General features: G+C 44.1%; 1 protein-coding gene across 2 annotated transcripts in view; it reads right to left on the reverse strand.

Moving 5' to 3' along the window:
- The window catches only part of dnah5 (dynein, axonemal, heavy chain 5), a 79,202-nt gene that overhangs the window by 34,565 nt on the left and 29,759 nt on the right, over positions 1-14,878 (reverse strand). For both annotated transcript variants that reach the window (XM_064344963.1, XM_064344970.1), the window contains exons 24-44: positions 14,457-14,692; positions 13,712-13,930; positions 12,982-13,044; positions 12,542-12,780; positions 11,700-11,940; positions 11,377-11,576; positions 11,034-11,187; positions 10,774-10,937; positions 8,970-9,126; positions 7,858-8,070; positions 7,350-7,574; positions 6,593-6,765; positions 5,900-6,078; positions 5,266-5,453; positions 4,670-4,864; positions 4,422-4,556; positions 4,061-4,168; positions 2,958-3,111; positions 2,568-2,714; positions 893-1,134; positions 42-218 (exon numbers count right to left, since the gene is read on the reverse strand). In XM_064344963.1, coding sequence (XP_064201033.1) covers positions 42-218; positions 893-1,134; positions 2,568-2,714; positions 2,958-3,111; positions 4,061-4,168; positions 4,422-4,556; positions 4,670-4,864; positions 5,266-5,453; positions 5,900-6,078; positions 6,593-6,765; positions 7,350-7,574; positions 7,858-8,070; positions 8,970-9,126; positions 10,774-10,937; positions 11,034-11,187; positions 11,377-11,576; positions 11,700-11,940; positions 12,542-12,780; positions 12,982-13,044; positions 13,712-13,930; positions 14,457-14,692 — 3,809 coding nt within the window. The remainder of the gene's footprint in view (positions 1-41; positions 219-892; positions 1,135-2,567; positions 2,715-2,957; positions 3,112-4,060; positions 4,169-4,421; positions 4,557-4,669; positions 4,865-5,265; positions 5,454-5,899; positions 6,079-6,592; positions 6,766-7,349; positions 7,575-7,857; positions 8,071-8,969; positions 9,127-10,773; positions 10,938-11,033; positions 11,188-11,376; positions 11,577-11,699; positions 11,941-12,541; positions 12,781-12,981; positions 13,045-13,711; positions 13,931-14,456; positions 14,693-14,878) is intronic.

A 14,878-nucleotide genomic window follows, 5' to 3' on the forward strand; every position in this document is an offset into this window, starting at 1 on the left:
CTGATGCCGGCATGCACGTGGGTTCTGCCACAGTACCATACCTTTGGAGGAATGAGGCCCTGTAGCATGTTGATGCTCTGCATGATCATAAAGGCCTCCAGCATATCCATCTTATACTCCAGGGAGTGCAGGCTGAAACGGTAGAGCTCAGGGAAAGAGGTGGAGTACAGCTCTCTCAGCACCTCTCCTTCACACGCTGAGCGTTTCTTCAGCCAGCCCTGAGAGCCACACACATGGCCTTAAACTTCAATGCAGCATTTCCTCAGAAACATCATTATAAACCATTATAGGTCTGCATCGCTCTATATCTCTCCATTTCTCTCGTCAGGGCCTCATTTTGAAGTCTTGAACACACACTAAAACAATTTTATAGGAAATGCATTGTGTTGTAATGAGTACATGAACAAGGAAAGCCAACCAGCACAAACATCTTGCTCTAATTACACAGTGTCTGCAGCTTTGTGGTATAAGTTGTCCACTTATTTTATCTACATTTGGTTTCAATGAAAAAAATCATTTTTAATTGAAATTAAACAGAAAATATGGATCTGTGTCACTCTGCATCTGTTTGGAACTCTCTAATGAGAGACTGGAGAGAGTGAGGTTAAAGTGCAGACTGCCAGGTTTCAGCTGAGGGTATTTACATCCATATCGGGAATTTTTTTATACACACTCCCCCCATGTAGGGAAGTGCACCTTTTTGCATTTAACTGTATGTTGGGAGTCTCAGTGAATGAGTTTCTGGGGATACGTGAGTGGGTATCTGGGGGGTGAGTCTAAATGAGTCTGCAGACATCAGGGGTGTGCTTCTGTGAGTAAGTGTAGGGATCTATATTTATCAGTGAGTCTGATGAATCATTGGGTAAATGGGTTTGAGGGTAAGTCTGCCTACCTCCAGGATGGGGCTCCAGTTCAATACAGAGGAGCTCATGAACACCATCCCATTCCGGGATACTGTGGCTGGGGAAGCATTATCGATGTTGTGAGGCTCAAAGACAATCTTGCAGTTGGGAGCCATGGGGATGCGGTCACCATTGGCCAGAGTTAGGGTCCTGTTGTCGTCTAAAACTGAGTTCAGGTTCTCAATCCAGATGGCATCCACAGGACCATCTAGGACAATCCAGATGTGCTCACCTGCAAAAAAACAGCAAACCCTTAAAGTGCTGTGGGTTACTGCCATAAACAGGAACAGGATGAGTATGTGTGTGTGTGCGCGTGTGTGTGACTGAGTGTATGTGTGTGTGCATTTTGTGTGTTCCTCCCTATAAAAATGTATGAACGGTACAAATAAATATTGCTCTTTGGTGGCCCTGCCTTCTGCACAGTTTCAAAGTGAGATTCAGCATCTTTCTCTCCCTCTTCCTGCAAGCCTCAGGCTGGAGAGAGGATTTAAACTACATAAAAGACATTTCACTTTCATTAACTGTAATTACCACTCTTTCCTCCAGCACCAAAGAAACAAATTACTCAGATAGCATTTTTATAAAAAAGTTCCTTTTCAATTTCAAATCATTATCTCTCTCTTCAAATAATAGGCTGCCTTAACATTTTGGACAGATCACCATTATTTAGTTTGATTACATTAGTCTCTTCTTCACATGTGTGGCTCTGATAAGCTTGGGCAGTATAGTGGGAATAATGTATTAAGTGGTATAAAACTATTACCAAGGTATTATTTTTCAATACTGGCATACCGCTGTGCTTTAATTGTTATGGAATATATAATTGCATGTGTATGTTATGTGATAAACAGAATCTCTTCCCACAGCACTGCTCAAAAGCAGAGTGTGCATTTGATCTAATAATCCTGCGCATTTTAGGTGAATCTGTGACTGTTCCACATTTTGTTCTATGTACATGGCATTCTGAATTTAGAATAAAATGATAAAATTACACTATTAAAAATCTTGCTGCTAAATTTTTTAATAGTCACCATGAAACTGTCTTGCACAAATAAACAAGTGGCCACACTTTATATAAAACCCAAAGTTTGATCAACTGTAGGATTTGTTGCCTTAGAATTTCCTTAAAGCTATTCATGCAACCTCTCTGCTTATATAGCATGTAGTGACTGAAAAAACTGGCAAGGGCAGGCAAAGCTACACACATACCTTTTTTCTGTTATCACTGTAAACATAGAAGGGTTAACATACAAAAATTGATTTTCCCATTCCTACATCAACATGTCCAGCTGATATCATGTTATCTCATGCCTGGACTGTTAGAATCTGGTAACCCTTTTGAGAGTAAATCTGACATTCTGCATCAAATACATTTTTGAAATAATAACAAGCTGGTTTTTGAAATAACATGCAGCTAATACAGAGGCGCTTAACCGGTATACCCAAAATGTTAGAATCTGCTACCCTGTGGCAAAATATGGAAGGCTACATATCTTTTGGTGACAGCCCAGTGACTGATCATTACAATTGATTTAGCCATTTCAATTATTTAAATGGTGTATCACACACTGTGGTATTTTCAAAGGTGGTATGACAGAGTGAAAATCTTGATAATGACAAACCTTAGTCTCTGATAGAGTGTTCTTTCATGTATTTTGCGCTCACCTTTCTTGGCTCTCAGAGTTTTCCTCCACAAAGTGGAAAAAATACCGTCTGTCCAATCGTTGGTGGCCACATCAAGGCGGCCAAACATCTGGGGTGCAGTGATGGCTTTGGGATTCATGCGCATCTCTCTGTGGGGCTGGCCACAGTCTGCACACATACGCGCATGCACACACGCACACGCACACGCACACGCACACACCACAGACACACACATACAAACAAACAAACAACCAACCAGGAATGCATTGTTACTCAAGTTAAAACTTCAGGAATCCCTCTAGAATAATATGACATGTCTCATCTTGAACAAACTGGTTGAATGTTCTATGCAGCAAACGGGAACTGATGATGTGACAGTCCCTTGATTAGTTCCATTATATAGCATCTCACCAGTCATGGCCCGCATTAAGGTGTGGATGCACGTGGTCTTCCCAGCACCACTTGGACCCAGGGCCATCATACCATGGCGAACCCTCTGGGTCTCAAACAGCTGGATAACCTTCAGCTTCCAAGGAGGGTGACTGATCAGACCAGCTTCTGCAACCTTAAGAACAAAGACATCTTCAGAAACCCTTTTGAAGAGAATCAGAAAAGCTTTCCAAAAGAGGACAGCACCAGCCAGGACTGCAGAGTTGTAATCTACATTCAAGAGTAGGAGAAAACCCTCACAGACAGTTCTGTTAGATCAAGGATAGGGGTGTTCAATCTTATCCAAAAAGGACTGATGTGGGAGCAGGTTTTTGTTTAGACCAGCGTAGCGATAGCTGACTCAACTAATTAACTAATAATGGACATCAATCGAGACCTTGACAAGTAGAATCAGGTGATGGGCTAAAATAAAACCCTGCACCCACATCAGATCTTTTTGGATAACATTGGACACCCCAGATCTAAGATTAATAGCAGCATTGGAACCATGCCGACAATTATAGTGACAATTATAGCACTTTTTCTGTTTACATATATTTGGTAGTAATATTAATTATTATTGAGAATGCTCAAGCAATAAGTATTGAATTTACTTTACAAATGGAGTGGATGCGTTCTGTCAGTTTTGTACTTCATATCTGTAGTCTGCACTTTCTGATGCTTGTACTTTCCCGCTTCATTTGCTTTTGTTGTAATTAGTTGTACTGGTCTTTTTGGAAAAAAGCTTGTATAGTAAAATAACAAATCGAGCCAGAACAGCTTAATGTTTTCCATTGATCTGAGTTCCATTGAATGAGTTATTTGTCAACATTTATTATTGTTTCTCTTTTGTTTATTTTATGATTCCCTTATTTATCGTTATCTCATTTTTAAACTTAGTTTTCACCTTTACAAATGCGTATTATGACATGAAGATACTGTGTACTGTGATTACGCTCTTGAAGGATGCATGTCCCATTTGTTTCCAAGTGACAAAGCAATCATTTTCTGGTGGGCAAGTGTGTGAGATCCTGCCAGTTCTGTTCTTGTCACAAGGATTTGTATCTCATGGGATTGTACCTAACCTGTTTATCAATGGCCTTCTCCAGCTCAGGATAACCTTCTTTATCCAGCTGGATCCCAGGGAAGAGGTCCTCAATCAAGCTCAGGAACAGAGGTTCATCCTCATCAATCTTTTAGAAACACAAAGCCTCATTTACACATCAAAATTAGGATATACTGAAAAAGATTAGACTGATTTCTGATCTCACTGTACATCCGAATACATCTAGTGCATATGCATTGTATGGTTCTGCATTACATAAAGGATTTAAATCTGGCTGAAACAAATATTTAAATATGAACTGCTAGTGTAAACGATTACACATTTACTGTTAAAAATGAGCTTCAGCCAGTTATTTCAAGGTCTTTTCCTTGTGAACTCACTAGTTTTGACAGGTTCATATCTCGCAGCACCCTCATGACAATGGTGGACTCTGTGTCATTGGGGCTAGCTCTCTTAGCCGCTCCCAGCGTGCGCAGGACAGACAGAATGTTCCGGAGTCCAAAGTCATAATGCACCTACAGGGCACAAAGAAAACAGCATCTAAAAGGACCATCCCCATGGCAGAACCGGGACACAGATGGGCCTAGTTGGGCTGAGAGAACCGTGTGGCGGAATGAAGGGGCAGCACCTGCTTGGACAGCTGCTCCTCACACAGTTTGTACAGGGTGAAGAACTTCCGCGCCAGCTCTATGTTGTCGATGAAACCGCAGCTGGCCAGCTTCACACGAATGATGATCTGTCGGTCTGGAACCATCATAGCAACTGAGCGGAAGTTGATCTTCAGGTTCTCCGGAAGCTCCTGACGACCCGCATAGCCCGGGTTCTAATGGGTCAGGAAACAGGAAAAAAGAGTGTGAAAAACAAGTGCAAAGCCTTGGGCCCAGTAGAGACAGGAACAGGATCAGAATACCATAGGCACTGTCCCTTACGTATGCACAGAAAATAATCACAGATAAATAGTCATGGCCAAGAATGCATGTTCTTTTTCTTTACATCATGAAACTGTGCAGTACTTATACATATACACTCGGTATGAGGACATACATTGAGCTCCAGAACTGTGGAGAACAGCCAAATCAAGAAAAAAATATGTCTTTGTTCCAAACATTACAGAACTCACTGTATTTACTGGTAGCCAAGAAAGTGAAAATAGAGTTAGACCATCCATCAGGATAAAGGAAACATTTCTACATCCTCCAGGTTGAGGAGCTGCTGCAGGCTCACCATGGTCAGGAAGATTCCGAACTCTGGGTTCATCTCAACGTTGTCCCCGTCAGTGAAGATGAAGTTTTTACGCCGCTCCTTCTTACAGGTCAGCACAATGGCTATCTGCTGTGCAGCCACTGAGAGCACAGGGAGCTCGATGCGATTGAACTCATCAAAGCAGCCCCAGGAACCTGACTGCGCAAGGCCTATTACCACAACAGAGAAATGACCGCTTATACACAACCACAATAGGCAAATCACTCAGTAAACACAACCACAACACAGAAATTACACAGTATGGACAACCACAACAGCAAAATTACACATTATGGACAACCACAAGAGAGAAATGTCTGATTGTGCCCAAAAACACAAGCGAGGGAAATCATCAAATGATAACACAAATAATAACTGGATCATAGAGTGGTACAGTGTCACGCAACCACAAAACAAATACAAATACATCCTCAGTGTCATGTACAGTAACACATGCTGATACTATAATCTAACAACATGTTCTAACTTTAAATGAAAGGCCATTGACTTTGACAATAAAATAAGGCAAAATCCACTGTAAAATTATAATTAATGATGGCAAACTCTAACAATGTGTTCAGTGCTTCCATAATAGTCCTGTTGAGGTGACTCACACCTTTAAATATCCTCCCCAGTCCTCTGAAGTCCATCTGGTCTGAGCAGTTGAACACAACCACATACTTTCCCAGACACCGGCCCATGTCCTTGGTGGTCTCGGTTTTGCCCGTTCCAGCAGGGCCAGCTGGGGCCCCGCCCATACTCATCCCCAGAGCCTGAGCTAGGGTGATATAGCACCTGCAAGAGGGCCACAAATTAGTATAGCATTGCACTAATGTCCACATATTAGCGTAGCATAATGCTCAGGGCCACATACTAGTGAAGCACAACAATGTGGGCCATATATTAGTATATCACAACACTTAGGATTATATAATAGTACATCATAACACTGAGGTCCACACAACATCAGCTGTAGAGTTGGCAGTGAAAGAGAATCTATAAAAGGATAATAAATCCTTTTTTTTATAGAATAGTGCTTGCAGGAAACACTATATCACTTGTTTCCTCTACATGCGATCACAAAGTTTGAGTGCAAACCAATTATATAAGCTTTCAAATAAACTGGACATAAACCATGTTGAGAATAAAACACCAATTTATCTAGAAAAAATGATGTGCTGAATCTCCCAGCAAATACATTTGACCAGAGTTTCATTTTCTCTGCAGCAATGCCAGGAGATGAACACTGCAAAGAGTAGGCAGTCCGTGTAGCAGAGGCCACAGCATTTGATTTTGGTACAGTAATTACCTGTCAGTGAGTGGGGTAATGACCAGCCTGTCTGTGCAGCCCAAGAACTCGTTCTGGTAGATGAACCCAACATCTGTGATGTTAATGAGCATTTTGTCTGAGTCCTCATTAAAGTAGAATCTGCACTGCTTCAGCCACTCAAAGTCTGTGGGGCTTTTGATATGAAGTCGGCACTAAGGAAAGAGAGAGGTTAACATGGAATTGAGTAGGAATTTAAAAAGCCAATTTATTCTAGGCGGATGTGTTATGATAGCTGTTCCTGGAAATAGTCGTATTAAACGTAACACTTCCACTGAAACTATGACAAAATTTGCACTTGAATTAAAACACAAATAATCAGTGCATATGGCACTTGGCTTGTCTCTGTACACCTGAGCTATTTGTAATAGTAGAGGTAAAAGCAGAGGTGCAAATTCATCAAACTTTAGATTATATACAGGGGGAACGCAGAGAACTTTACATGTAAGTTCTGTATCAGGAGTGATTCCACCAAGCTATTTGACTTGATTTACTCTGCTCTGAGAGGGACAGACAGAGATTGCATCCAGTGGAAGACATGCCTTAAGGCACCTTTAAAACGCTAGCTACACTGAACTTTTTTAAATAAAGGTTATCTTCCCGCTGGGCATTAAAGTTTGGACATACAAACACATTATCCATTCAAAACCATCTTTTCTCTTAGGAAGTCACAGCATTCATCTGAACCTTGACCTCAAAGAGCCTGGCCATTGCTAGCTAGGGCATTCCCTCTCCTCACCAAGTCATCGAAGATGTCCCTTTGATGGACGTGTATGGTGATGAGTGTCTCAAACTTTGTCCGCTCCACCGGGCCCAGGTCCTTGGTGGTCATGTCAATTAGTGTGTTCAGAAGCTCCAGGAAGCTCTGGTTGGTCTTAGACATGATCTTACGGTCATAGCGCGCATTGGTCAGGGCTTCCTCGGAATCTCTAGTCCACATCATCTGTATTCCCAGCACACCAATCTGAATAATGTGGCGAGAAATTGTATGCATAACCATGTCGCAAGGGAGTTAACACATTTCATATAATATTCCCTGTGCACATCATGAGAAGAGCAGTACCTTCAATGAACCTTTAAAGACACTCTTTCCACAATGCATGTTTTACACAAGAAATTATGAACCTCGAAAAAGTGGAATATTTTTAGCTTCTAGCATATTCTATGTTACTAAAGACGACCATTAAACATAGACAGTGTTTTAAATCCTATAAAAATGGTTCTGGGCTGCTGTTACTGTGGAGCACCTGGGCAGGGAAGGAGTCCAGGAATTCTATTAGCTGGAAGGCAGAGTCTTGAATGGCAAGGGCAGCCTGTCGGATGACCAGGTGCAGGGAACGCCGCGATTCCTTCAGCAGGGCGTTCAGCCAAACCTCCACGTTCCCCTCTGCCATCACTGGCCGCTCCAGCTCCACCGTTTCCCCCTCCCGTGAGGAGATGGCCAGGATCCGGTCATATATCTAGCAGCACAAGAGAACCAGTGATTCCTGTGATGAACAGACCTAATCTCTCCAGAATAATCCATGCCTTAAGGCATTTGTTCTGCAGGCTGCAAACTATCAGTCCCTCTCAGAGCAGAGTAAATCAAGTCTGACAGCTTGGCAGATCAATCTGAATGCAGACCTGTACAGCTTACATGTAAAGTTCTCTGTGTTCCCTCTATACATTATCTGTAGTCTGCTGAATTTGCACCTCTGCTTAGATCATGGATACAGAGACAAGCCAGTGCCATATGCACTGATTATTTGTGTTTTAATTGTATTTCAAATTCCCTCATAGCTTTAGTAGAAGTGATTCTGTTTAGCACCATTATTTCCAGTGATCAGCTGTCTGAACACATATTCTCCTTGAATAAATAGACTTTTTATATTCCTGCACAATTCCATGTTAACCTCTCTCTTTCCTTAGTGCCAGCTTCATATCAAAAGCCCCACAGACTATCAGTGGCTGAAGCAGTGCAGATTCTACTTTAATGAGGACTCAGACAAAATGTTCATTAACATCACAGATGTTGGGTTTGTCTACCGGAACGAGTTCTTGGGCTGCACAGACAGGCAGGTCATTACCCCACTCACTGACAGGTAATTACTGTCCCAAAATCAAATTCTGTGGCCATAGTAATCCCACACTTCACTATGAGATAAAAGCCTGTGTAACTTTTATAACACCATGACATCAGAGAGATTCTGTGTAGTCCATGTCATCAAAGTAGATTTCTTGTCTGACTTATTACGGAATGAGAGAATCAGCCAGATTTTACAAGTGTCATGTCATTAGAGCAAAGAAATTTCACTTGAACCATGTCATAGAAGAAGAATGATTTTATGCATGAGTGGAAGCTAAAGTATTTTCTGTGTACCTTGTCATGGAAGCGGACAGTCTTTATGTTGTCAAAGATATTGAGCAGATGAGCTTGGATAGTGTGGGAGTCTGATGCCTGGCCCAGGATCTCCAGAAGGGCAGGGTCCGACACGAAGAAGAACCGCGGGAACATGAGCCGTTTCTTCTCCAAGTACCTTCACAACACAGGTACATGAATAATACACAGGAAATTAGACCTTCCTATTAGAGGGAAGCACTTCAAAAACAATAAGAAATGTGGCCCCTGTTGATGTAGGACACTAGGAGAGGCCCTATGGGTGTAGGATACCGGGAGAGGCCCTGCTGGTGTAGGCTACTGGGGGAGGCTCTGCTGGTGTAGGATACTGGGAGAGGCCCTGTTGGTGTAGGTCACTGGATGAGGCTCTGCTGGTGTAGGATACCAGGATAGGCCCTGCTGGTGTAGGATACTGGGAGAGGCCCTGCTGGTGTAGGTCACTGGGTGAGGCCCTGCTGGTATATATGTGCTATGTAAAAAGTTGTGTAAGTCGCTCTGGATAAGAGCGTCTGCTAAATGCCTGTAATGTAATGTAATGTAATGTATAGGATACTGGGAGAGGCCCTGTTGGTGTAGGTCAGTGGGTGAGGCCCTGCTGGTGTAGGATATTGGGAGAGGCCCTGCTTGTGCAAGTCACTGTGAGAGGCCCTGTTGGTGTAGGTCACTGGATGAGGCTCTGCTGGTGTAGGATACCAGGATAGGCCCTGCTGGTGTAGGATACTGGGAGAGGCCCTGCTGGTGTAGGTCACTGGGAGAGGCCCTGTTGGTGTAGGTCAGTGGGTGAGGCCCTGCTGGTGTAGGATACTGGGAGAGGCCCTGCTGGTGCAGGTCACTGTGAGAGGTCCTGTTGGTGTAGGATACTGGGAGAGGCCCTGTTAATGTAGGATACTGGGTGAGACCCTGCTGGTGTAGGATACTGGGAGAGGCCCTGTTGGTGTAGGTCACTGGATGAGGCCCTGCTGGTGTAGGATATTGGGAGAGGCCCTGTTGGTGTAGGTCAGTGGGTGAGGCCCTGTTGGTGTAGGATACTGGGAAAGGCCCTGCTGATGTAGGATACTGGGAGAGCCCCTGTTGGTATAGGATACTGGGAGAGGCCCTGCTGGTATAGGATACTGGAAGAGGCCCTGTTGGTGTAGGTCACTGGATGAGGCCCTGCTGGTGTAGGATACCAGGATAGGCCCTGCTGGTGTAGGATATTGGGAGAGGCCCTGTTGGTGTAGGTCAGTGGGTGAGGCCCTGTTGGTGTAGGATACTGGGAAAGGCCCTGCTGATGTAGGATACTGGGAGAGCCCCTGTTGGTATAGGATACTGGGAGAGGCCCTGCTGGTATAGGATACTGGAAGAGGCCCTGCTGGTGTAGGTCAGTGGGAGAGGCCCTGCTGGTGTAGGATACTGGGAGAGGCCCTGCTGATGTAGGATACTGGGAGAGGCCCTGCTGGTATAGGATACTGGGAGAGGCCCTGCTGGTATAAGATACTGGGAGAGGCCCTGCTGGTATAGGATACTGGGAGAGGCCCTGCTGGTGTAGGTCACTGGGTGAGGCCCTGCTGGTATAGAATACTGGGAGAGGCCCTGTTGGTGTAGGATACTGGGAGAGGCCCTGCTGGTGTAGGATACTGGGAGAGGCCCTGCTGGTGTAGGATACTGGGAGAGGCCCTGCTGGTATAGGATACTGGGAGAGGACCTGCTGATGTAGGATACCAGGATAGGCCCTGCTCGTGTAGGATACTAGGAGAGGCCCTAGTGGTGTAGGTCACTGGGGGAGGCCCTGCCTCTCAAGTCTTACCCTGTGAGAGACTTTTGGCATATCTCCAGCTGCTCCAGCAGATGGGGAAGCAGCTGGCCCATGGTCTCATCTCCCACGCAGCACTGCACCACATTGGGCATCTCATGTGCACGAGTCATTATCTTCACCCACGACTTGTCAATGTTAGAGAACCGTTTTGCTTCCTGCAGTGCAAGAATGAGGATGCAGATATTTCATGAGTCCGTTCAATGCCTGTCAAGTGCATGTTGTGAGATCATAAGCTTGCTTTTGCAAAATACCTTTGGTAGCTGTTTTGCTATGTCTCCACCCACAAATACTGCTTCCAGGTAAATCCAGAGGTTCTGAACAGTCATCCAGTTCTCAATAATGTCTGTAGTGTTGGAAAGATTCTGAACCCACTTCTGGATCTGTGTCTTGAATGGAGTGTTATATCTGCAAAAGTTCAGAGGGTTAAGAATTTCAGCTAATAATTTTCACACTAAGGTTTTACACTATAATGCTAAATGAATTCAGCTGTGAAGTCAGGGGACACACCAGGCTATAAATACACAAAAGCTAATCTCAGTCCAGGATTCTATAAGAAAAATAGCAAAATAAAGTCTATAAGAGATAGAAACTTACCTGTTACTCATGAGAGAGCCCAGGACCATAAGGCTGTCCTCCATACTGGCGATGATCTCTGAAGTGCTGTCTCCACGCAGAAGCAATTCCCCACGCGTCTTGAAGTTGGCAAAGGTGAAGGTCTTATTGTCCCACTCTGCAATCACCTGCTTCAGTTTCTGTTCAATGTCTCGCTCTTTCACTGCACTGATACAAATGTCCTGTGGAGGAAGATTACAGTATAGAGGCCAGTCAGACAAATGTGGCTGCTTGCACTCTACAGAAGTAGACTGGTGTAATTTTACTTAGCCTTTGTACACAAGTTTTTAAACAAATAGCTTTACCTCAATTTCCTCTTTACATTTCAGAAGAGGGGCTTCCATGATATTCCGGAGCTTAAAAGTGTCTGACTCCACCTCAAAACTGTGTCTAGTCACCTCTGTGATCCTCTTCCAGTGACGTGTCATCATAGCTTTGTTAGTCATCAGCTCCAATAAGGGGCAGCACTCACTGAATTCGTCAATAGTTTTCTTCAGGTCTAGAAAGGCTTGCCACTCTTTCAGAGCACGAGGGAGCTTTCGACACCTGAGACAAACACAACTTATTGGTTCAGACTCGCGCATTGACATCTTACATCTGATACAGTGATGAGAGCAACCACTCATTATTCTGTAAGCATAAACTCAAGAGGAAAAGTTATTTTTCTCCCTTTACAGAAATAAAAAGAACCACTTGCCAGTGATGCTCACTGGTGCTACAATGAGGAAAAATACCATGTTTGTTTATACAATTGCACTGTCTGATATCTGGCAGATGGCAGAAAATCTGGAGACAGGATAAGTGAGGTAAAATATTACACAAAGAAACAAAATAAGACAAAAACTAGCACAATTGTCCATAAAATGTCTCTATTGTATGAGACTGTCTCCTGTGGATGTTTTTGTTCAACCAGGCCTGAAATTATTATATGGACTGGACCATGTTGGTCCCATTGGATCCACACCCTGAGATGGCCAGAAGAGGACAGGGTCCCCCTAATGAGACTGGTGTATACAAGGTTTCTTCCTACAAGCTATTTAGGGCAGATAAATCTTAGAAATGTCACAGATTATGTCAGTGAGACAGAGTCAGTCATAATGGAGTTTATCAGATTTTATCAGGAGTCTTTCACAGCTTTGACACTAACCGTGTCTGGAAGTCCAGAAGCTCATTATTGATCCTTTCAATGTGGATGTCGGCCCACAGAATGTCATAATAGCCATTAACTGTGTCAATAACATTGTTGTAGAGGCCATAGAGCTTCTGTAGAAGGGTCAGCTGCTTCCTGATCTCCAGTAGCTGAGGATGCTGAGTAACAGAGAGGCCAAACAGTTCCTCTCCTCCAGTGTAGGTGACATATTTACGATATAGGTTGTCAAAGCGATTCTGTGAAAAGGGCAATAGTAAGCAATGGCCTTCAAAAACACTCAGTGATAACATTAGGTCTGTATTACCGTACATCCACAAACCGCATGACACACGGCTTTATTTTTACACAGCACATGATTTCAGAAGGGAAGGTTAGCCTATTCTGCTTTGAGCAGGGTCAGGCTATAAATTGTTACGTCTGAACACACACACACACACCTGGAACATTATGAGCCTATCACTGGCATCCTGAGGGGCGAGACCAACAACCATGGGACCGTCCTAGAAAATTTGGGAAAAAAAAGACATTCGCCATCACACTAAAGAGGAGATTATAAGAAACAATCGTTCATTTGACAAAGTGTGTCATGATATTCCAACAGCTCGTATTCCACATAAATGCTCTGTGTAGGTCACTGGGTGAGGCCCTGCTGGTGTAGGATACTGGGAGAGGCCCTGTTGGTGTAGGTCAGTGGGTGAGGCCCTGCTGGTGTAGGATACTGGGAGAGGCCCTGCTGGTGCAGGTCACTGGGAGAGGTCCTGTGGGTGTAGGATACTGGGAGAGGCCCTGTTGGTGTAGGTCACTGGGTGAGGCCCTGCTGGTGTAGGATACTGGGAGAGGCCTTGTTAATGTAGGATACTGGGAGAGGCCCTGCTGGTGCAGGTCACTGTGAGAGGTCCTGTTGGTGTAGGATACTGGGAGAGGCCCTGTTGGTGTAGGTCACTGGGTGAGGCCCTGCTGGTGTAGGATACTGGGAGAGGCCCTGTTGGTGTAGGTCAGTGGGTGAGGCCCTGTTGGTGTAGGATACTGGGAAAGGCCCTGCTGATGTAGGATACTGGGAGAGGCCCTGTTGGTATAGGATACTGGGAGAGGCCCTGTTGGTGTAGGTCAGTGATAAATGGTGTTTACGTTTGTGTTTAAATTTGACTGGAGAATGGGAGACTCAACCTTATCATAGTCCTGGTAGAAGTTGTTGCAGTCTTCCACAAAGGTCTGCACATTGCTGATGAGTTCACCCCTGAAGTTGGGCTGAAGGGAGACCAACTCATTCTGCACCTCTGTGCCTCGGGCCAAAAGCTTTTCCCATGTGTAGCGCAGAGTATCCACCCGCTCCGCCTCCTCCTTGGCGACGGACAGCTCGTACTTGTGCAACATGGCATAGGACTCCTGGTGAAACAGAACATGACAGGATGTCACACGTTTTCATCTGTACACTTCAGCTAACTTGCTCTAAAATCTTTGTGAATCATTAGACTTGCATTGTCTCTAGGTTCCTTCATCACAAAACCTCTTGTGGAGTCTCACCTGTATCAGCTGCATTCCTGTTTCTCCTCTATTAGTCATACTCTATTTCTCTCTAGCAGTCTAGCCTTAATCAGACACACTTCTCTCCTGCAACATCTCCTCTATCAGACACACTTCACTTTCAAAAAGGATGTTAATATCCAACACACTTTTTGTTAGAAACTACTTTTGTGTTACATTCAACACATTTTGTGTCAAAGTTACTACTTTTGTGTTACAATTATACAATTTATGTGTTACAAAAGGATAATTTTAACACAGACTGTGTTGAAGGTAACACAAATTGTTGTCCTAGTAGACACGGAGGAGTGTTAAAAAGTAACATTTTAACATTCAAGAACGGTGTGTTCAGCAGTTTCTCCTCTATCAGACACACACACAGTCCCACCTCTATTGGGCCCACTTGGAAATCAATGGTGATCTGCTGCTCCCTGATTTCCTTCAGTGCTGCCATAGCAATGCGGATATCGTCCAGGTCCTTGATCTGACGGTTGAGTTTCTTGCTGGCTTCTTCCACACAGCTAAAAATATGTTCCATCTCTGTCCGGTACTTCCTGTTGCAGTGGTGACCGTAGTCCACCATCCAGCCCTTGGTTTCAGCTGTCAGAGCCATTTTCAGGTCAGCTGTTCACACAAAGGATATGCTTACCACACATTAGCATTGAACAGCAGTCGTCATGTAAAGATACATATGGTTTGAAAACTAGCCACAGAAACCCCACAGAAACAGAAAACCATCATTTTGAATTGTCATTATAGTAAGTTCTCAGCAGGGCCAACCCCCCATCAACCATACACATTCTCATAGAA

This window comes from Anguilla rostrata, chromosome 1 (assembly GCF_018555375.3).
Source record: "Anguilla rostrata isolate EN2019 chromosome 1, ASM1855537v3, whole genome shotgun sequence".
NCBI lineage: Eukaryota > Metazoa > Chordata > Actinopteri > Anguilliformes > Anguillidae > Anguilla > Anguilla rostrata.